The following is a 24,166-nucleotide window of genomic DNA, read 5'->3' on the forward strand; positions in this document are numbered from 1 at the left end:
AGACCAAACTAGCAGCTTCCTCTGAGTGAGTCCAGCTACAGGAGAGAAAAGTGGAAAACTCCAACACTGCTGCTTCAAGCTGCTGACGCTCCACACACTGAATGTGAGTTTGAGCAAAAACACGACTCAAAGGAAGTTTCAGTGAAGGTGGTAGAGGAGGGAGGGGAGCCAGGACTGACTGTACTTCCTGTCTGCTGTTTTCAGCTTCACTCACAGACTCAATGGCTTCAAGATCAGAGGAGGATCTCTGCTGTCCGGTCTGTCGGGAGGTCTTCAGAGATCCTGTTCTTCTGTCATGTAGCCACAGCTTCTGTAAAGACTGTCTGAATAGATGGTGGAGAGAGAGACCAACACACGAGTGTCCAGTTTGTAAGGAAATATCAGTTTATGATCCACCTTCAAACCTGGCTTTAAAGAATCTGTGTGAGTCGTTCTTACAGGAGAGAGATCAGAGAGCTTCAGAGGCTCTCTGCAGTCTGCACTCTGAGAAACTCAAACTCTTCTGTCTGGACCATCAGCAGCCAGTGTGTGTCGTCTGCTGTGGCTCAGAAAAACACACCAATCACAGATTCAGACCCATCGATGAAGCTGCACAACAACACAAGAAGGAACTTCAGGAAACTCTGGAGCCCTTAAAGAAGAAGTTAAAGGTTTGTGAAGAAGTTCAAGTGAAGTTTGATCAAACAGCAGAACACATTAAGGTCCAGGCCCGACACACAGAGAGGCAGATTAAGGAGCAGTTTAAGAAGCTTCACCAGTTTCTAGCAGAGGAAGAGGAGGCCAGGCTGGCTGCACTGAGGGAGGAAGAGGAGCAGAAGAGTGGGATGATGAAGGAGAAGATGGAGGCTCTGAGCAGAGAGATAGCAGCTCTTTCAGACACAGTCAGAGCCACAGAGGAGGAGCTGAGAGCTGAAGACGTCTCATTCCTGCACAACTACAAGGCTGCAGTGGAAAGAGTCCAGCGCTGCCCCCTGCTGGATGATCCACAGCTGCCCTCAGGAGCTCTGATAGATCAGGCCAAACACCTGGGCAACCTGACCTTCAACATCTGGAACAACATGAAGGACATGGTCTCCTACACTCCTCTCATTCTGGACTCAAACACTGCTCATCCAAAACTCATCCTGTCTGAAGATCTGACCAGTGTGAGACGAGGAGGAGAGAAGCAGCAGCTTCCTGATAATCCAGAGAGGATTGAGAGTTATGGCTCTGTCCTGGGCTCTGAGGGCTTTAACTCAGGGACTCACAGCTGGGATGTTGAAGTTGGAGACAGTACAGGGTGGGGACTGGGTGTGTTAGCAGAGTCTGTGCAGAGGAAGGGATACATACAATCTGGATTATGGGAGATATTGTTTGATGGAAGTAAATACTACAAACACTCACCACCAGCTCCTCTCACTGCTCTCTCAGTACGGAAGAAGTTCCAGAGGATCAGAATGAATCTGAACTGGAACAGAGGAAAGCTGTCGTTCTCTGATCCTGATACTAACACACACATACACACCTTCACACACACTTTCACTCACAGGATGTTTCCATACATATGGACTGGTGATGGTAAACTGAAGGTGTGTCCGTTGAAGGTGTCAGTGTCAGTGCAGCAGATGAGTTGAGGATGATGATGTTTCTAATGTTGTTTCCTGTCAGTGAGTTGAAGCTGTTAAACTGCAGCTGTCCTCCTGCTGCCTCGTTGTTCCAAAGCTCTTTGTTTCTCTTTTAGTTTCACTCTTTCTTTCTGTTTCTGCTGTCCACCTTTTCACATGGAAAATCATTTCACTGTTTCTCACTGAATGACTCCCCAAACTAGATTTGAAGTTCTATCAAGTTTCTAATCATTACAAGTGATTCATGTTTCTATTTGATGTGTAAATGGAGATGATTTAGTTTGCTGGGATATGGACTGACATGTGTTGAATGGGAGGAGCAGTTTGTTGTTGTCTTCTTGTCTGTTTATGACAACAATAAATATGTTGTTGAAACAATGATTCACGTTTAACTCCATATATGAAATGTTTCTGATCTTTGAATTCTGTTTGATTAAAGACTTTCTTCATGACACAAATGAGATTTCAGTGTATTAATAGAACTAAATAAGCTCAGAGTTGAAAGGCTGGAGTATTATGTACGTGCTTCACTGTCAGGATCTTCAGGGGGATTCAAAGGGAAACATCAAACTGCTGTAATGAGATAAACTAGTGTAGATAAAAATATCTGAGCTTTATTTATTTATTTATTTATTTTTTAGAAAGAGGGGCAATACATATTAATGAACATTTTAACAAATGTAAATATGCCAGATTATAGCCTTGGGCTAATTTCCATCTGCAGACCCTCTGGCAGGTTGGTGTTAAACACAAGTTAGTAAAAACATACAGAGACACTATTTACAGGTCATGTGACAAGGACAAAAACAGTGATCACATTATACTAGAACAAACAATGACAAGGAGAGTGGACACCGAGGACAGTATAGATAACAATAACGGAAACACATCAATTATATTGCACAAATCCCAGTATTGTACATGCCCTGACCGTCGTGATATTGCGTTCACCCATTGAACTAACATTTGTTTCCCTTTTTGTAATACACTAACTCTTTTTCCCGTCCAATATAAAACATGATTACATGTTTGTGTGTCCCTCAGCTGCCCTTTTAAGTGAATCTTAAAGATGGGTAGACTTGTACTTTCCCTCACTGACAGTGGAAGACTATTCCAGAAGCTCACTCCCTGATATGACAGAGCATTCTGTGAAAAGGTCGTCCGCCTGAATGCCAGTTCACAATCACCTCTAACAGTGGCTCGAGTCAGTCGAGACCCGGCAACACTGCTAGACTTTTGTTTAATAAAATCACTCATTGGTGGAGGCGCCAGACCATGTATAACTTTGTATATTAGACAGGCAGATTTAAATAATTTGAAATTAGTAAAATTTAAAAACTTGTATTTTTCTAAAATTTGACAATGGTGATATGAAAAAGGTTTTTTTATCTAATATTTTCAATGCTCTTTTGTAGCATACTTCAATTGGCCCAATAGCAGCAGAGCTCGTATAGGACCAACTTGTAATACAATATTCAATATGAGCCAGTATCATAGAGTGCAGGAATGTAATCGCTGCGGTCTGTTAATGATTGTCTAAAGTTCTGTATATTAACATTTACAGTTTTCACTACTTTTTTAATGTGTTTTTTAAAGGATAATTTAGAGTCTAGTAGCACTCCCAAATACTTAAATTCCTCAACATTAATTAATTCTTGTGCACTCAAGCAGACTTTTACTGCAGCCACGGTTGTTTTAGGTTTACTAAAAAACATTGATACGGTATTTTTAAAATTAAGGCACAAGCATGAGTCATTCAGCCATTTTTGTAAATCATGTAATGCCAGTGAAAGCTGATGGGCTGCATCATCAGCAGTTTTGGCTTGCGTAAAAATTACCGTATCATCCGCATACATAATCGTGTCCACATTTTTGCACACATTAGGCAAGTCATTTACATAAAGTGAAAATAACAGGGGGCCTAGAATTGAACCCTGGGGGACACCTTCCGTACAGTAAAGATAGGGTGACTTGCTATTCTTTATTTGCACGCATTGTTTTCTATCTGATAGATAAGACTGTACCCATTTAACAGTGTGATTACTAAAGTTAAATGTCGACAGTCTAGACAAGAGCTTAAGATGATTCACAGTGTCAAACGCACGCTTGAAATCAAGAAAAACAGCCGCAACATAACTGCTCTTGTCTAAGTAAGATTTCACTCTCTCAACAAAAACACAGACAGCCGTTTCAGTTGAATGAAGAGTGCGAAATCCGAATTGCATAGGGTGCAAACCCGGATTGGAGTCATTAAGATGTTTGATGATAGAGTTAGCAACCCACTTTTCTGCTATCTTTGAAAAGATAGGGAGTATGCTAATAGGTCGATAATTAGCAGGGTCTGTTTTATCACCCGATTTATAAATTGGTGTAACTTTTGCCACCTTCCAACTCAGAGGAACGACTGCCTGCGTGATTGATAAATTAATAAGATGGGTCACAGGCACCAAAAAACAAGATTTATAATGCTTTAGTATCAAAGCAGAGCGTGTCGTCCAGCCGGAGGAATATCTCCGACTGCTTCACATGGAAACATCAGCAGGAAGTTTGTAATGACGGAGCTCGTTTAATCAGCTAGTTTTTCCTTTATTTACAGCAGAAGAAGAACTGAAAGTGTGTGTGGATTCAGAGCGCTCGCTGTCAGTACAAATCAAGGAGGGGAAGAGATTTAAAGGGGCAAAGCGCAGTTTTTAGAGCCTTAAAGAGAAATCACATTTCCAGTCTGAATCCTGAAAACTTCACATGATGATCCAACATGAACGGGCATTCACAATCACTTCCTGTGTGCTTTAATAAAGCATCTGAGGATAAAATCAATCTCATTTTCACTTCTTTTCACCCTGCTGTCAGTCTCATTCTCAACACTCAAACACACAAAAAGATTGACGTCTTTATGTCTTTCATTTGTGAACGAGCACATAAATATTTGCTAAAAATAAAAAGAGTCATCCAATAACTGAATGAAGAACAAATCAATCTATTTTAAAGTGTCATTAAAACAAACAGTTCAAAGCAGGAAATAAAGTGTCTGTTCACAGCACCAACAAAGCAAGTCTTCACGAATAAAGTTGCTCCACCATTTTCCTTCATGCTGTCCAACCACTGCCAGAAGATTTAGACCCCACTGTGTCATTTTCAGCTGTGAACACGTTATCACCACATAGACGTTCAAAGTGATTTGATAGAAACCTCAATCCACAATGAAATCCTAGCCACAGAATCTCAGTTTCTGGGAAAACCATCAAGCTCTACATTACACTCTGCATTTTTCAGGGTAAAGTACTCCACTGATATTGGTGCAAAACTAACACACTGCTGACTGTTTTATCACTACATCCACTTTGACATTTGACCTACTTCAGTTTTTTTGTGTGGAAAGTATCATCATCGTCATCGTTATTTTGACCTTTGGCTTATTCCATTTGACATATTATGTGTGAAGAGTATCATTATTGACTCTACAATCTTCAGTTATTCAGTGTGTTTATTAAAATCAAAGGTGTGTGAGCAGCTCAGTTATACCAAATGAACATCATCTCTTTGTGTGTGTGTGTAATGATTACATTACTATTAATGTAACTACTATAATTAATAATTATTACATAGTTGTTTACTTTGACTATTATTGTTTTCTAAAGAAAACAACTTTGTCTAAAAAATTAACTACAAATTGATCTAGCTGAAATTTTAACTTTATTAAGGGGTGGTGATTGCTCAATTTATGCAAAAAGATTTTGAAATATTTTAATCCATGTGTCCAAATCCCAAAAACATTGTCCGAATACCGTAAAATAAATTAGTGGTAATTTCTAAAATTGTCGTTTCCCAGTGGGACGTATAAATATCCACGTAGTGCACAACCTGAGATTTGGAGAAAAAAGGAATCCTCAAATTGAAAATCATTTCTAGTCAAAGTTCATTTTAATAATTTTAAAATATTATCATCAGAACGTGTAAAATCATATTTTATTTAAATATTTTATCAACTGCCAATAAGCCCAACCTTGTGTCTATGTTGGTACAGAGGAACTCCACATCCATCGTAAAAAGTAAGGCGTCACATGGATCATTCACATCTTTCAATTTGTCAATAAAGTCATATGTATCTTTCACATAACTAGGGTGCATTAAACGGATGAGACAAGGAATTTAGAAAAGACTCTATATGCTGTAATCCTGAATGATTCACAGTCCCAATCACTAACAATAGGGATCTTAAATGGAACAGACAAGGTTTCTGGAGGTTTATGAATCTTAGGTGAAAGATAAAACCGGCGAGGATGAGGAAAAATCGGAGCAGACAGATATTTTTCCCGAGACTTGGAAATATAACCCTCTTCTTTCAACTCCCTCACAATACTTCTGACAAGACTCTGAGTCTCTTTCACCTTCTTTTCAACACAACAGGTGCAGTTTAGTGTATTACTGCCTCCTGCTGGAACACGTATGTCATTGTTAGTGAATCACTTGAACTATTGCCTACATCCCAGCTAAGTGGTCAAAGGTCTTAATATCTCGCCTCATGTGAGTAAAAACTATAAGAGTGGTAAAACAGAGCTTTTCTCTTTTCCTAAAAAATAATTTATTCGTAATCAAAAATAAAAAATAAAATAAAATAAAAGAAGTAGTGGTGTAGTCGGTTAATCACCGATCAAAATATAACCCATGTTAAACATAACATAACTTATTTGTGATTTTACTGAGAGTTAGTTATGCTCAATACTGACATGTTGAATGTAAATAAAATAAAGTAAATATGTTCAAGTTAACCAGTATTGTAACTACAGGGTCCAACAAACAGTGGCCACACCTACTGATGTCTTCTGAAGTTTATTTCTCTCTCTTATTTTCTTCAGACACCGTGAAAACTAAAGAAAACACAAAGTTTACAACTTAAATATCTCTGACCTTATCAAAGTCTCACATGTTAGGGTCCATAAACAGTCTTGAGCTGCAGAACAGAAAAAAAAAAGATTGAGCTTTGCTGTGACGCCAAGACAAATCCCGCTAGTGGATCACAATCAAGTGTGTTTGTTTTTGGAACTGTGTGCACCTACTTCACATACAAGGGTCAGTTCTACAGGCAGAAACATGGGTGTGCAATGGGCTCCCCAGTTTCACCCATCATGGCCAATTTGTACAATGGCCAATTTTTTTTTCTGCTCTTGCTCTTGACAAAGGCGGTCACACTTTTCTCCTCCTCCTCCTCTCCCTTAGCTTCCCTGCTTAGCCTCTTATGTCCTTGTCTAGTCTCGTGTATTTTGTATTACTTTTCCCTGGAACAATCTCTCACAGTCTGTTCTCTAAAACCTAAAAGAGGAATTATGGATTGGATCAACTGGTCCCTAAATGCAATTGACACCCCTTTCTCAACGAGAAGTCTGGGCTTGGGTGAGCCTGAGTGCTGAAGATATCTACCTATTTGGAACCATGGTAACAGGGTTCTGGCTGATTGGAGCTGGCTTGGCCCTGGCTTATCGAAGACTTAAGGCTGCCTGCTGGGATTGAAACGATGGGAGAGGCGTGAGTTTCTCAAAATGGGCTCATTGAGTCGGCACGGATAAGATCTTGGAAAGGCTACGGCTGCTGTGAATACTCAGAATAACACCTCTGAGCGCAAATTGGATCACATCTTGGAGAAGCTCACTGTGGTCGTGAGTTCCCAGAATTGGCTCTTTGAGCACAAGAATGACAACATCACAGAACCCAAGTATGGCGAAGCTCGCGGCTCTCCAACGGGAGATTGAGAGACCAGTGTTAGAACTGCTTTGAAATTCATATGAGCTGTTGGCACTAAAGTAAAAAGTTAAAACCACCATCACTTCTTGTGGATACCCTTTCTGTGCCAGCTGCAGTTGCAAGACTGGAGCTGAACAACAACACCCTGATAACGACTGTGTTTAGTCTGTTCCTTCCCATTCCATGCAAGGCCACTTGGGTTGGCTGGAAGACTGTTTACTTAGCCTAGCAGGGCGAAGGACACTGTCTCAGCTGAACTATGGACACGCACACACACACATATACACTGATATGCACACACTCATCCCCCCTCCCTTTCCAAACGCCTTCGATGCTTGTTCCCTCCTGGGAACACGAGACGGGTCTGAGCCCGCGCTGGAATGGTAGCGCTGGACAGGATGGCTGCTGTGTTTGCTTCGGATTATTCCTCACCCCCCACCCGACCCTGTGGCTTGTCACGTGTTCCATAATGTTGTGCTGTGGACATTTATGTGCTTTTTGTGCAGAGGAGTTTTTTTGTTTCCTGTGCTCATGCTATCCTCCCAGGAGCCCAGCATGAGTAGAGGTCACTTTTTTTCCTCTTGTACTTTCCCATTGTAGTGTATATTTCAGTGTTTTTTTTCTGTAACGCTACCGATCTCCGACCTGTATCCCCATGTGATGTCTGTGTTGTGTGTGTAAGATCGGGGGAGGGGGGGGGGGGGGTGTCCTATTTCACTGCAGGGCAACTTGCACATAGCAAATGAAGCCTTGATTGATTGATTGATTGATTGATTGATTGATTGATTGATTGATTGATTGAAGAAGTGGAAAAGAGGGCTTTGCTATCCTACCCTGGAACACCACAAAGCCATTGGTTCAGATATTTGGATGACACCTGGGTGAAAATCAAATCTCAGGACGTCCTACATTTCACAGATCACATTAACTCAGTGGACCAATACATCAAATTCACCAGGGAGGATATGGAGACTGCAGGTTAGCCTTCTTAGACTGTGAGATTACCAAATCCAAAGCATTAGCTAAAATGCCTTGAGATAACTTCTGTTATGAATTAGAGCTATATGACCCTATAGATGCATATAGGTCCTTTTGACTAAAACGGTGTGGAACAACTGATTCATGAGTTAAAAAAAGAAGTCAGTACAACAATGCTATTTATAATCAAGTATATTTGAATCATGATGTGACTGAATGTGCTCACGAATATAAATCATGATGATGTGTACATGCCAACCTCAAAACATTGTCGCTTTATTCAGTGTATTTCCTACAATACACATCAAAATGAAATGAAACATTTCTGGAAAACAGCCAAGTAGAAAAAAAACCTGAGATGTCTTTTTTTTTAAGCAACACCAATTATCTATGCTTTAATTTTTGTTATGAATAAAATAATAAAAAAAAACATATTGCAGAAAGGTAAAAAGTTCTTCTTGATATGTTTAAATAAGCTTAGCAGAAACTATATTTTTTGTAAAGATTTGGGGTGGATAAGCATGATTTCACAGAACTCACGTGACAAAAAAAGAGAAAGAAAAAACACACACACACACAAAACAAGGCTGTACATAAAATATGGAAGTTTTCCTACAGTTCATTGGTTTGAGACGTTGCTGTTGATGTGACGATGCCAAACTGCTCCTTGCTGCTCTCACTCCCCTCACTCACTTGTTGAATGTTGGCTCTCCTGGACAACTTTCTAACCTTTGCCCGAAAAGCCTTACAGAGGTAAAAGTAAACAACTGGGTCCAGGCAGATGTTGAAAACTGAGACCATGGTGGACACCTCCTTCAGGTAGTACAACACTGGACCTACTGTGCAGTTTCCCGACAGAAAAGTAAAGGGAAGTCGAACCAGGTGATAGGGGACAAAGCAAACACAGAAGATGCTGACAAGCAGCAACATGTTCCTGCGAGACTTCAAGAGCTTCTCAGAGGAGGCCAGCTGCCTCTGCTGTGCCTGCAACACCCTGCGGGAGGTGCTGTAGTAGAAGAAGACCAGGGATATGAAGACTAAGAGGAAGATGATGGCAGACAGAACCTGGATGATTTTAAAGAACAACTTGACTGATTCACTAAAGAGGGGATCACAGCGGCTGGAGTTAGAGGTCAGAGATTCCTGAGTCATCAAATACAGATTGCTGTAAGAAATTGCTGTAGCCAGAAGAAAAACCCAGGTGACCGCAGAGATGATGTGGGCAGTTCGTACTGTCTGCAGGACGCGAGTTCCTGAAGGATTGACGATCTTCAGATACCTGAAGAGAGAAGCAAAAGCAGGCAATAGACAAATTCACTAATCAGCCACAGTGCTGCCAAAATCATTAAGTTAAAAAATGCATTCATGCTTTAATTAGGACTGCAGGATTTAAATGGTAAATGGTAAATGGCCTGTATTTATATAGCGCTTTACTAGTCCCTAAGGACCCCAAAGCGCTTTACATATCCAGTCATCCACCCATTCACACACACATTCACACACTGGTGATGGCAAGCTACATTTACTGATGTAACACCCAGTGTTGTACTTAACAACACTGTAAAGGTTTTTTTTTTTACCTGTTGGCAGCGATGTACCCCATAAATATGATGCTGGCATACATGTTGAGGAAAAAGGCAGAAGCTCCAAAGCTGCAGTAGAGACTCGGGATTATTCCAGAGCTTCTGGCATAGTAAGTGATGCGGAGTGGCAGACAGAGGCAGAATAGGAAGTCAGCAGCTGTCAGGTTCTTCAGGAAGACTTTCAAGCTGCTGGACGCCTGCTTTCGACCTCGACAACAGTAGAACTTCATGATGAAGCCATTGAGAGGTAAACCTACCTAAAGAAACACAGAAAGGATGGAGAGAACAGACTTTGGTACATGCACTGGGAACCTCAAACCAATTTCTGACAGAGCACAATTTGATGATTTGAAACTTACCAGGAAGACCAAACTGTGGACCAGTATAAAGAAAGGTTTGGCTGAAATATCCTTAACCTCACAGGTCTCATTGGAAGGTGAAGTCATGGTATTTTGGTCAGTGATGTTTCTGGAGCGGAAACAAAAATCCACCTCACATATACATCATTTTGCAACAAATTATGTATAATTGCTATTTTAATCTTTGAAATTATCTTCATGGTGTCTTTGTTTGATGTAGTAACTCAAAGTGAAACCATCCATCCATTTGCTTATCCTTTTCAGGGTCGCGGGGGCGCTGGAGCCTATCCCAGCTGTCATAGGGCGAGAGGCAGGGTACACCCTGGACAGGTCACCAGTCTGTCACAGGGCCAACACACAGGGACAGACAACCATTCACACTCACATTCACTCCCACATTCACACCTATGGGCAACTTGGATTAATCAATTAACCTATCCCCACAAGCTGCATGTCTTTGGACAGTGGGAGGAAGCCAGAGTACCGGAGGGAACCCACGCGAACACGGGGAGAACATGCAAACTACACACAGAAAGACCCCGGCCTGATGGTAGAATTGAACTCAGGACCTTCGTGCTGTGCGGCAACAGTGCTAACCACCGTGCCACCATGTGATGATGGTCAAACTAAGTAAGTTCACCCTAAGGTCAGATGGTGCAATGTTCAGAAAAACTGTGAAAAAATCCCAAGAGATATATGTCAGACTCCACAGGCCACTGTGAACATGATAAATGTTAAAGTTCGTGACAAACAATCTAAAGAAGACCGAACAACTATGGTTTGTTTGAAAGTGCCCGCCAGGAGAACGCCTCTTCTCCTTATAAAGAATATGGCAACATGGCTTAGGCTTGGGAAGTTACTTCTAAACAAACCACAAGACTTCTGTACAGAGCAGCCAGAAGTGCAGATATTTGGCAGCACCATGTTTGGCATTCCCAGCATTTCAGCAAAAGGTATCATTAACTATTAGAACAGTGGTGGAGGAGTGATGATTAGGGTTTGATTTGCAGCACGGGACCTGGGCACCTTAAAGTCACAGAGTCGACCATAAACTCCTCTGCATACCAAAGTATTATAGTCAAATATAGTATTATAGGAGTCAAATGTGAGACCGTCAATAGGACAAAGATCCTAAGCACAGCAGCAAATCAACATCGGAATGATTGAGAGACGGCAAACCTCAAAGAAGCATGAAAAGAAAGCCAATAGAGCTCCACAACAATGTGAGAGTCTGACAAAGCCATGCAGAAAACCATTACTTCACATTACTGCTAAAAGTGATTCTAAAAGCTACTGAATCATACAGCCTGGTTCTGCTGAGTTAAAAGGAAGTCCTGTTAAAAGGGAGTTTTTCCTTCCAACTGTCGCCAAAGTGCTTACGCAAAGGGGGCACACGATTATTGGTGGTTTCTCTGTATAATTGTACCTGAAGATATAAAGCTAAGGAAACTGTTTTTGTGATTTGTTGCTTTAAATATGACTAAAATTGGATGAAACAACAGATGTGTGGTATATTAGGAAGATGGCCACTACTGACCATGTGCCTAGTGAATGTCTCAGGCAGCAGAAACTCAAGAAAGAAGAGGAGCAAGAAGAAAAATCGCCGTGGAAAGACAGGCGTTTGCATGGCATGTACTGCCAGCAGACAAAAGACATGACTCACACTGAGAAATCTTACTAATGGCTGGAGAAAGCTGGGCTGAAAGAAAGCACGTGCCAGCTCAGGAATGAGCCTTAAGCACAAGATCGATAGAGACTGAGGTCTACTACAACAAGGAAGGCCAAGGTGGTGAACTCTCTCTACTCTCACGGTCAATGTAGAATCAGTGGTTAATCTAACCTCAGTCTTTAGACTGTGGTATGAAGCCAGAGTAACCAGAGAAACAAACACCAGGAAACTGGACAAAAAAAGGCCCCAGATTTGATTCAAACCCAGGACCATCTTGCAGCGAGATGACAGTGTTAATTACTGCATGGCATCCTTCTTCCCTCTATTTAACATTGAAACAATCTCATCTTTAACCGTTATCTCTCATGATTTGCCAGACTTACTACTTGAACTTTGACCTGAATTTCTACATCTCATCTCCTTGCAGAGTTGTGTTTTCACCCATGCTCTGAATAGGTTATTTAATTGCTGAGTAACATCATGTGGTATCAGTTACAATGCACACGACTAATTTGTGAGTTTCCTGTGTACGTGCATTGACTTCCATAAAGACAAACAAATTAGGCTGCATAGATTAAAAATAATCCTACCGTAAATATGAGAAAAGCTGTGCAGAGTTAACTAGAAATGGCCTCAGACTTATTCTAAAGATAGGTCTGAGTCCAGATCTGGATCATGGTTAACTATTGGTAGTTTTGGCCCAGGCCTTAGTCAAATTTAGAATCATGAGATCAGATTGGTCTCTTGAACACGGATGTTAGTTGTGGGTGCTGATCATTGACTGTTTTTGCTCCACATGTTACAGATAATCATTTTTCAGTTGTTTTTTTAATCAGCAGAAGTACAAATAAATGTGAGTCTGAGAAACCAGCTGGACTCACCTGTATTTGATGTATCCCTCTGCAGTTTTCTGTCAGCACGAAACGCTACTTCAGTCAATATGTCTTCGTGGTTTAATGGTATCATTGTAAATCAGAAAACACACAGTAACTGCAGCTCTACCCTGATCTCTGACGTGTTTCCTGTTTGAAACCACTGAAATTGCTGCACAGAAAGCTGACACTTCATTTATGATTAGTTGTGATAAACAGGCCATATACAATGCTGGGAATCATTCTGTGCCTCCTTTGTAATGTCTTTTTAATTTTTTTAAATATATTTTCACGCTTAAGTGTTTCGCATCATCAACACAATTTTAATATTTGACACAGATAACTCGAATAGATATAAAACGCAGTTTTTAAATGATGATTTAAAACAAAGTACTGTTTATACACTTATCATCAGTATGTGTATCACAGTGCAACACAAAGTCACATCAAGGGTATCAGTCTCTCCAAGTAAGTTGTGAATTCATTTCACCTGCTTTGGTGAAGATGAAAGTGACAACAACTACACTAGAGACGAAACAACAGGTCAATCTTCAAAAGAAATAGTTTAGCAGGTGATAGTCAGAGACTATAACTACAGATTTTTCTCTAGTTAAGTTTTTTGCTGGTGGCCTTAACTGGTAGATTAGGACAGTACCTTTAGGCTATTGAGGTTTTGTGTTCTCGCCGCAGATGAATTCAGTGAAACCAGTGTCATAGATCCCATTTAAAAAAGTGTTTCCCCGCCCTGGTTCCCAAAGCCACACACCTAGTAGCCAATTCACAGATAAAGGTGAAGTGTATTGCTACTGCGAACGTACCAAAACTGAACCAAAACCCCAGGGTGAACCAAGTTCAAAATAACAAACAAAAAATCTATTCCAAAAAAGTGCTACCTGAACAATAAGCAGAGCTATTTTCCAATACTATATATAAATGTGTGTCAGAACACACGCACAAGAAAAAACACTATGAATTTGGCGGTGGAAGACGGGCCTGCTGCTGCTTGATGCTGCCAGAGTTTCTGAGGTGGCTAAGTTGGCAGTGGGGTCCAATCAGCAGATGCCATGTTCAAGCCAACCCCAAACAGCCCACTTAATCAGAAAAAGGACTCTTAAAGGTACAGAACACACATGTAAACTACAGTCCAGACATATGGATTTAGTGGTCATAATTCATATTTATAGGATTTATGACCGAAATACTGCCAGGGCCATTACACCAGGGCTTCTGCTGAGCTCAAAGGTCAATACGAGGCTGAACTCAATACAAACACACTGCCACACACACACAGAGTGGCCACTTTGCAGATTTCTCAGGTTTGCCAAAATGTATTATTTTACTGACACCTATAATAACATTGCAGGCCTTCCTCATTCCCCTCATCAGTTGGAAAATTGAAAACCAAGTAATATTGGCTAGCTATCACACAGTTAAAATAAATACAACCTCCATCCCCACTGTCAGATAATGGTGATGGTGATGATAATGGCACTGAGCACTACAGAAGTAAGGTTTATATCTTTTGTTTCTGCGGAGTCTCGTGTCTCTCCACTTCACTCACTGGGTGCTGTAATGTATGCATTAAGGCGTGTTGTATCACTTCCTGTTGCTTTTCTGTTGCAACTCACAGTGCTGTCGTCTGCACTTCCACCATGTTCTGCCCAAACAGGGAACAGTTCAAAGGTCAAGCCCATAATATTCTAAGAATGTGACAACATCGCACACTCTGAATGTAAGGCGTGAACCAGCAGACAAATCAGCAAACCAACCCGGAAATACTGTTCACAAAAAAACAAAGATAAAATCAGTGAACACTACACATTTAAAGGCTAACTCCAAAAATTATCATCTGTTTAACTCTGTGTGTAAAGTTGGATTTTAAAAATACATGTTAAAACTTTAATTTTTTAAAACATGTTTAGTACCATCTAGTGCCAGTACAGAATGTGATGTCACCAGGCTGGTTGGTTGTGGCTAACAGACTTACACTAGTTTATGTTAGGCAACTAATTATATCATGTGCAAAGGAAAGACTGATATGCAATAGACAAACAATAAGAACCACTGAAACAGACAGTTAAAGTAGACACCTTATTCTTGATTTCTTGATTAACATAAAGCTCATTGTTGCACTCAGGGACAGAACAAAAACCAACCTCTCAGACTCATTTTTAGTTTCAGCGTCCTTGTTTTCTAGTGAGTTATTGGTTCTGTCATTAGTTACATTACTTTATGTTAGTGAAGTCTATATGCCCCAACCAACCAACCTGGTGACGTCACACTATACTGGCTAAAGATGGTACTCTAAAATCTTATATTTCTGAAAACCAGCTTTACAGACAGAGTAAAACCTATGACACTTTATGAGAGCAGGCCTCAATGGTGGTAAATGGTGTAAATTAGCCTTGGGGTTTTTTCTCTATTTTTGTTGGGCCTTTGCCCTGGAATACAAAGCCCTTTCAAGCTTATGATTTGGCACTATAGAAATAATACTGAACTGAATTTAAAAAATAAATAAAAGTAATTTAAAACATCCATCCATCCATTCGCTTCTGCTTCTGCTTTTCAGGGTTGCGGGGGGCGCTGGAGCTTATCCCAGATGTCATAGGGCGAGAGGCGGGGTACACCCTGGACAGGTCGCCAGCCTGTCGAAGGGCTAACACATAGAGACATAGACAACCATTCGCGCTCACATTCACACACAGATTCACACCTATGGGCAATTTAGATTAATCAATTAACCTATCCCCACTAACTGCTAGTCAAAATTTACAACAGTGCATATTGGACTGTGCATACTGGACTTCCTGACCAACCGCCCCCAACATGTCCGGCTGGATAACCGCTGCTCATCTACCATCACAATGAACACCGGTGTACCACAAGGCTGTGTGATGAGCCCTTTCCTCTACTCCCTCTTCACCCACGACTGCAGACCTGCTGATGGTTCCAACACCATCATTAAGTTTGCAGATGACACCACGGTGATTGGCCTCATCAGTGACAATTATGAGGCCGCCTACAGGGAGGAGGTGGATCGTCTGGCTGAGTGGTGCGACAGAAACAACCTGCTGCTTAACACCGAGAAGACCAAGGAGCTCATCGTGGACTACAGGAGGAATGCTGACCCACATCCACCCATCCACATTAAGGGGACGGCTGTGGAGCGTGTGAGCAGCTTCAAGTTCCTGGGAGTCCACATCTCCGAGGATCTCACCTGGACGACCAACTGCTCCAAGCTGGTCAAGAAGGCTCACCAGCGCCTCTTCTTCTTGAGGACTCTGAGGAAGAACCACCTGTCCTCAGACATCCTGGTGAACTTCTATCGCTGCACCATCGAGAGCATCCTGACCAACTGTATAACAGTCTGGTACGGGAACTGCTCTGCCTCGGACCGGAAGGCGTTGCAGAGGGTCGTGAAAACTGCCCAGCGCATCGCCGGAGCACCACTTCCTGCCATAAAGGACATCTACAGGAAGCGGTGTCTGAAAAGGGCTGGGAAAATCATCAAAGACCCCAGTCACCCATCACATGGACTCTTCACCCTCCTGCCCTCTGGAAGGTGCTACAGGAGCCTCCGGACTAAGACCACCAGGTACCGGAACAGCTTCTTCCCCACAGCTGTCAGACTCCTGAACTCTGCCTCCTGACATCTGACCCACGTTAACTCATGGACTGAACATACACACACCCACAATGGACAACTGTACCCTCAAACACACAATAATAACATGGAGTGAACCACCACTCACAACCACTGGCACTTTATATAGCCTCTGTAGAAACTATCTACACCCTCACTTATCTTAACTGCACTACCGTATAGCTCTGTGTAAATAATCATTCTGTACATACGATAATTTTTAATCCTACAACTGTTTATAACTTGCATAGTTCACATTTCTGTATAACTGTACTTCATACAACTCGTATGTTAGACTCGTATATTTCTAAATTCCTTTGGAAAGATAAACCCCCACATATCAGCTTAAAAACATTACAAAAGACCAAGGATATAGGACGATTAGATCTGCCTAACTTTAATCACTAGTTTTTAGCCAACAGGCTTCAGTTCATCTCCAGATTGTTTAAACACACCCTCTTAGATGAACCTTGGATAGATGTAGAACAGGCACTATGTAATAACATAGAAATTTCAGACCTACCATTTATCAGCTCAAACATCAAATGACATGAATGTTTTAAAAGCATCAATAGCAGCTCTTCTCTGACAGCATGGTGGGAGTTTCTAAAAATGACATGCAAACGTACACCTATCTGGAACAACCCTGACATATTACAAAACAATAATATGATAAACTTTCCAGATTGGAGTTGCAAAGGAATTAAATACTTGGAACATATATTGGAAGGAACAGACTTTATTTTGTTTGACAGACTAGTTACACAATACGGGATCAACAAGAAACGATTTTTGGAATATCAACAAATTAAATCCATAGTAAAAAAAGAAATTCAATCCCAGTGAAGCTGAATTACAAACACCACCAAGTGTGGTACAATTTTTTAGTCTAAAACCCCCCAAATTATTGCCTAAAATATACAGAACACGTTCTAAAATGGATGAATCAATATCCCTTCCTATTGCAAAATGGGAAGCAGATTTATCGATCAGCTTAGACCCAAACCTTTGGTCTCAGATATACTTAAAAACCTTTCAGTGGATCAGAAATCCCAGTTTGCAATTAATACAATGCAAAATATTACATAGAGTGCACTATACTGGTCATAGGATGTCCAAGATGGGCTATACGCCTTCCAACAACTGCTCACATTGCACAGCAAATACACCGGACAATTCACATCCACGCGCTTTGGTTCCGTCCACCAGTTCAAAAGTTTTGGCGTGAGATATGTGAAGACTTATCAAAGTGTCTGAAATTTAACAGTCCTCTGGCCTCTGGGCCTGAAGCTCAGTCCTCTCTGGCACAGCTGGCTGCCGGCAGAACCCGCGGGCACGCCACTGCAACCCCCTCTGGCCTCTGCTCCGTAGGTGCTGGGTGACCTCTCGTTTGGGGCTCTACTCAGCTCTTCCCAGGAGGGTGGCACGGTTCCCCCCCTTTTGGTGGTCCTCCTCGGTCCTCGTACTCTGGGGCCTCTAGATATCTGGGGCCTGGATCTCCTCCATACCTGCTTCATGCCCTGGAGGACGGGGCTGTGGCTCCCCACACTCCCTAGCAGATCGTTACATGGAGAAACCTTTGGAATACAAGCATGCTGATCCACACAGGTGTGCACACAGGTGTTCACAGACGCGGACTACACCTTTGTTGGCTGCTGCCTCAAAGCACATTGTGCGCTGTCTATCTTGCGTGCTGCACAATATCGTTTAGTATTTAGTATCTACTGTTATCTACTGCTAGCTAGTTTATTGTGATGGTGCTGTTTTTATTATGTTGCTCTTTTTTTGGTTTTGCTTTCTTCTTCTTCTTTCTTCTGTTTTTTTTCTCCATACAGGTGATCCAGGTGTTTTGTTTGTTTTTCTTTCTTTCCTCCCCCCTTTCTCACCGTCTCTTCTTCCCTCTGGTTTTCTTTCTCTCCCTCTCTTTCTTTCATTCTTTCTCTCTGTCCTATCCCCCAGTCATGTCTGTCCCATTTGTAAAATAAATACATAATTATAATAAAGGTCAATCAAATGGACCAATATGGCAAGGCCATGATGAAAATAAATAAATCCACTTCGCATCTTTCTTGGCCTTAAGACAACAATTCTGATGGCAAAAGATCCAAACAGGACACAAAAAAAAATGATTTGGCATGTTCTTAACAGCGTTTGACTTCGTTTTTTGCATTTACTTGCGGACAGAGATATTTTTTCAATACTGCACATGTGGACAGGATGAAAACACCCATGTAATTTATTCTAGCTAAAACAGCCATTGTACTAATAGCCATAAGATAGAAATATAAACATCAATGATGTCTGTGTAGGTGTCTGTTTTAATTTTGAAAAATGTTGAACTTTTCCTCACAGCTCACTGGTTTGACTCGTTGCTGTTGATTGGAGGATGATAAGCTGTTGCTCAGTGTTTTCATTCTCCTCCTTTGATTGTTGAATATTGACATGTGCTCTCAGCGATGCTGTCTTCTGGCTCAACTGGGCCCGAAAAACCTTACAGAGAAAAAAGTAAACAACAGGATCCACGCAGATGTTGAAAACTGACACTAAGGTAGCCACCTCCTTCAAGTAGTATAACACCTGACCAACAAAGCCCTTGCTGCATAGAAAAGTAAAAGGAAGGCGAACCAGGTGATGGGGAACAAAACAAATACAGAAGATGCTGACCAGCACTAACATGTTCCTGCGAGACTTCAGGAGCTTCTCGCAGCCAGAGGAGGCCAGCTGCCTCTGCTGTACCAGCAACACCCTGCGGGAGATGCTGTAGTAGAAGAAGACCAGGGATATGAAGACCAACAGGAAGATGCTAATGCAGCCAGCATGGAGTGTTTTGTGGAGCACACTGCCGAATTCACTAAAGAAGGCACTGCAGCAACCAGGACCTGCAGATACATGTGGCTGAGTGATCAAAAGCAGGATGTTGTAGATAACTGTGGGAGCCAGCAGAATCAACCAGGTGATTAGGGAAATCTTGCGGGCTGCTTGTATTGTTTGGAGGAAGTGAGTCCTATAAGGATGGACAATCTTCAGATACCTGAGGAAAGAAGAGAAAGGAAGCAGTACTTCACTAAGCAGTAATAGTTCTGCTAAATCTACAAAAGTCATTGAGACTAAAAGACACCACCATTCTCTATTCAGGAGTGCAGGATTTGTAGTCGACCCATTAATATAGTTTTGAAATTGACATCAACTGCATTCGGAAATCCTTACCTGTTAACAGCGATGTACCCCATGAATATGATGCTGGCGTACATGTTAAGGAAGATGGCAGAAGCTCCAAAGGTGCAGTAGAGTCTCTGAATGGGAACAGAATTCCTGGCATAGTGGACGATACGGAGCGGTAGAAAGAGGCAGAGCAGGAAGTCAGCAGCTGTCAGGTTCTTCAGGTAGACCATTAAGCTACTAGATGCTTGCTGTTGAAAGTATAACTTCATGATGAAGCAATTGAGAAGTAAACCCACCTAAGCAGGACATAGACAATGGAAGAAACATTACCTTGGTACATGCACTGTGATCCTTAAACCCATTTCTAACAGAGCATAGTCTGAAGATTTGAAACTTACCAGAAAGACCATGCTGTAGACCAGTATAAAGAAAGTGCTGACTGATGTATCGATCATAACACAGGTCTGGTTTGAAGTGATGTTGTTTGAGTCGGCCATGTTTCTGAAGGTAAAAATAAATACAAATTCAAAGTTAGCTTTATTGTCAAAGACCATATTTACAGTCATACACAGGAATTTGAAATTGCAATGCTCCCATGGCCCTCGGTGTACAGTAAAACAATAAATAGATAAAAAGATTAAGATTAAATAGGAGTCTTAAATACACCATCTTCATTAAAATACTTCATAATTTCTTAGTTTGTTTTGTTAAATCAGAGTTAAACCAATGTTATTAAATTCTGATAAGTGCTAAAATCCACCATATTTGTCTTTTTAAACAGCACTTTCCCTTCTGGTGGAGTTTACTGACAGTTTACCTAAATTCAATTCAATGCACAACAGTTATATTTGTTTTTTACATGATGAACAAGCCTTAAAGACAAAATTAACGCAAATGCAAATACTGTATAGGAAATTGCTAGTGACATCATCTGTTATGCAAACTCTATTTGTGGAAAGAAAACAACATCAATCAAATGTAATTAAACATCTCAATAGTGGCAGCAGTCTTTTAATACAATTTGGTCAACCACTGCCTCCAGTGCTGTTGACCAACAGGGTGCTTGGTGGAAACTGTGGGGCAAAGACAAAGGAAAAGCAGGGAGGACATATGTTAGGAGGCAGCAGGAGAGAAGGAAAGGCAGGAGTGAGGAGGTGAGAGTACAGACATTAAATATGGGGGCATTACTACAGAGAGCTGGCTGCTATGATGGAGAGAAAAGGTTGATTTACACACATGGTTTTTATCGAGATTTGTGTATAAATGGTGTCGGCCAGCATCCTTTGAACAGGTGAGACTAAAGTGTAAATGTGTGCCCATAATCTACAGCAGCACAGTTAGTAAAAAACAAACAAATATCAGCACTAACATCTCGTACCCATTACCAAGTACAATCATTTCTCTATAGTAATGCAAGACTCATATAATCCTACAGAAATGCTTGCTTCAAATTATTGCTGCTAGAAGTGGTTCTGTCAGCTATTAAATCACAGGGTGTGCTGGCTGTAAACCCACTCTGTCTATTAATCACAATTTCAGTCTTCTTCTTTAGACTCCAGTACTACTGTGAGAAACCTTAGAGTCACTTACGACCAGCAAAAGTCTTTTCATTTGAACAAATATGTAGGACCGCCTTTTTTCATCCAATGAGAGTTGAGCACTTGCTACTTACAAAAAAACTTTCACACTGGGTTAAATCTCCATTCTTTACATTGAAAAGTGAGAAAACCTTGGAGATTTTACAAGGAAGTGTAAACACAAGTTACATCAAAATATTTATGTTGATGGTCAAAAAATAAATAAAGAGAATAGTGGATGTTGAGTATTTCTGTGTTATCCCAGATCCAAGTAATTCAGAAAGCAAGTCAAAAAAGTTCTTAAATTAAACCACAGCAGTCGCTCTTTGCTTTTGTGATCTCCATGGGAAATACCAAATATTCACTTTTCAGCTATCTTTAATGAACAACCCTGAAGTTGTTGATAGTACTGCACCTGCACTGTTAAAAGCAAAGCTTAAAGCTTTACTACTCAGATAACCTCACACTGTCACAGCAGAAAAATGAAGTGGGATTATTGAATATCTAGCACTGGCTATAATGATGTGCCAATCACAGTTTGTCCATTATTAACCACGTGTTTGAGCATAACGTTTTTCATCAGTGCAGCTGGCACGAAGACACCCAGGATGTAGACAGATTAGCCTTTTGAACAGTAGAAAAGACAGCTAAGTATTTTTGTTCCCTATGTAATGACTGATTCCAAATCTTCTTATTTATTTAGTTTTCTATTAGTAGAAATACAGCAGATTTGAGAATGAGAAACAAACAGGACTCTCCTCGGGTTAGAGGTCGTCTGTAAGCAGGAAAAGTTACTTTGGTTGTTCTCGGATGTAATAATGTCACTACAGATAAGAAAACACGTGGTTGCTGCACTTCTTCTTTGAACTCTGACTTATTTCCTGTTTGCTGTGACTGAAAGGGGTACACAGAAAATGCAGACCCATCATGTGATTAAAGCTGCTATAAATAGTTTGCAATCACGCTGCTAAAAAACAAGCGATCATCACGTTCAATCACAAAGTTGCCACAGGCCGCTTTTATCTCTTTATCTTTGCTGACTGATATTTCACTGTTTTCACTTTTTGCTAGTGTCCGTATCACTACAGCTTTCATGAGGCAGTACCTGCAGCTGATACAGGTTGTGTTTTCTTCATAGACACAAGCACACTCTCTTACAGTGTCTGTGGTGAAAAGGTTGGTTAACTAAATGCACATGCAGTATTTGTAAGAAAAGAGCTCTTATTTGAATGATATGACTGAATATAATGGTGCGGTAAAGATTTTTCATCATTGTACTTGGCTTAGTCAGTAACAGATTTATAAACGTATAATCAGATAAGCTTTTTGAATTTGTCGGAAGTTAGCTGAGTATTTTTGTTTCCTAAATTGGGAGTAATTTAAAAATGGTCTTATTCATTCATGCCTTTATCAGTAGGAGTAAAAAATAAATGTGAGGGTGAGAAACTAACGGGACTCACCTCTGTTTCTGCAGCTTTCTGTGTGGACGAATAGTTGCTTTGGTTCTTCTAAGAAGGAATGGTGTCAGTGTAAATCAGGAAACACAACTGCTAGACATCTTGCTACACTACACTTGTTTCCTGTTTGTTACCACTGACTTATTGTTCTTTGGTTTTAGTGTCCTTATCACTACATCTAGCAGAAGACAGTACCTGCAGCCAATGTACGTTGCATGTTCTCTTCACAAATAAGACCAGAAAAACCAGTGTCACGGATCCTGAGTGTTCATTAACAATACAAGTTTATGTTAAACTACGCCAGTCTCCGCCACAGGTCACAGTGTCACTCCGGACACTTTTGGGTTGGTCTCCCATGCTTATTATTCACTCCTTTGCCATTTGAAGTTTGGACATTCCTTCTTTCAAATCAAATCACTGTTATTGTCACATTGTGTGCAAGCTTCACAAGCCAAACGTGGTGTGCAAAATACAAGAACCATAAGAATAAGTGACAGTGATGTGTCTGTGAAGTGTTCAGCAGTCTGATGGCCTGATGGAAAAAGCTGTCTCTCAGTCTGCTGGTTCAGGACCGGATACTGCAGAACCTCTGCCTGACAAAAGTAGTCTGAACAGTTTGTGACTGGAGTCCATGATGATCCTCCCCGCTATCCTCAGGCACCGCTTCCTGTAGATTTCCTGGAAGGAAGCTCTCCTCCAGTGATCCTTTCAGCGCACCACTCTCTGGAGAGTTTTGCGGTTGTAGGCGGTGCTATTGCCGTACCAAGTAGTGATGCAGTAGTGTTCTTCTTTCTGGAAGAATTGCTGTCTTATCAACTTTTCTCTTCATCTTTATTTATGAAATCAAACATCTGTAGTTATGACAGTAGAGAAAAAATTAAAATTGAAAAATAGAGAAATTGAATTTTTCTTATAATCAAAAGAATTAAGACATTATCTATGTTTTCATTTGTATTATGTCATGTAACAGTTCCTGGTGAAAAGTTCATCTTGATAGGTGTAAATGTTAATATATTTTTTCAGACATCAAAATTCAGATATCATGCTTTTGTATAAATTTGATCACAGGCTAGTTCAGTTTATTCATGTTAAATAAGATGTTGTGCTAATAGCTGAAAGCTAGCAACAGAAACCCTCATGTTGTTTGTGTGGGAGTGTGATAGTGTTCATTTCAGCCCCTTATTGATCAGTGAGCTCTGCAGAAACTGGAAATGTGGGCATTTTATAAAATGTTAAAGTTTTATATACCGTTAACTAGTTTGAGCTGCCCCTTGTCCTCATAGAGAAAATCCCCAGCCTCCATTGGGTCCAAAAAGCATTACAAAGGAAAAGCTAAACAAAAAGGCCAGATAGACATTGGAAACTACCACCATAGTGGTCAGACTTCAAAATCTTCTCAGAGCCATAGGAGGCCAGCAGCCTCTGCTGTGACAGTAACACTCCGTGGGAGTTCCTGTAGTAGAAGAAGACGGACGATATGAAGAACGACAGGGAGATGATGGTGTAACTGGTGTAGAGTGATT

The 24,166-nt window shown here is 40.9% G+C and overlaps 4 protein-coding genes across 5 annotated transcripts in view; 1 reads left to right on the top strand and 3 right to left on the bottom strand.

The window, feature by feature from the left end:
* LOC146578426 (T-cell surface protein tactile-like) overlaps positions 1 to 24,166 on the bottom strand; it is a 553,052-nt gene that overhangs the window by 38,852 nt on the left and 490,034 nt on the right. The window lies entirely within an intron of this gene.
* On the top strand, positions 210 to 1,743 carry LOC146578432 (nuclear factor 7, ovary-like). Its single transcript, XM_085268776.1, has one exon. It carries the CDS (start codon positions 222 to 224, stop codon positions 1,611 to 1,613), a length of 1,392 nt encoding a protein of 463 aa, XP_085124902.1. The 5' UTR covers positions 210 to 221; the 3' UTR covers positions 1,614 to 1,743.
* Positions 8,553 to 12,891, bottom strand: LOC146578433 (P2Y purinoceptor 14-like). Its single transcript, XM_085268732.1, has 4 exons — positions 12,814 to 12,891; positions 10,264 to 10,372; positions 9,902 to 10,161; positions 8,553 to 9,600 (listed from the first exon to the last, which is right to left on the bottom strand). The coding sequence occupies exons 2-4, from the start codon at positions 10,348 to 10,350 to the stop codon at positions 8,934 to 8,936; spliced, it is 1,014 nt and encodes a 337-aa protein (XP_085124858.1). The 5' UTR covers positions 10,351 to 10,372; positions 12,814 to 12,891; the 3' UTR covers positions 8,553 to 8,933.
* On the bottom strand, positions 18,794 to 22,798 carry LOC146578434 (P2Y purinoceptor 14-like). 2 transcript variants are annotated; one of them, XM_085268724.1, is made up of 4 exons: positions 22,647 to 22,798; positions 20,008 to 20,110; positions 19,655 to 19,905; positions 18,794 to 19,478 (listed from the first exon to the last, which is right to left on the bottom strand). In XM_085268724.1, exons 2-4 carry the CDS (start codon positions 20,104 to 20,106, stop codon positions 18,794 to 18,796), a joined length of 1,035 nt encoding a protein of 344 aa, XP_085124850.1. In that variant the 5' UTR covers positions 20,107 to 20,110; positions 22,647 to 22,798. The 2 variants fall into 2 exon arrangements, with proteins under 2 accessions (XP_085124850.1, XP_085124851.1); XM_085268725.1 differs by lacking the exon at positions 22,647 to 22,798 and having other exon boundaries at positions 20,008 to 20,152.

Source organism: Mchenga conophoros, linkage group LG3 (assembly GCF_057382185.1).
Source record: "Mchenga conophoros isolate Kocher_MC1m ecotype Shallow Benthic linkage group LG3, M_conophoros_male_GT1.1, whole genome shotgun sequence".
Lineage (NCBI taxonomy): Eukaryota > Metazoa > Chordata > Actinopteri > Cichliformes > Cichlidae > Mchenga > Mchenga conophoros.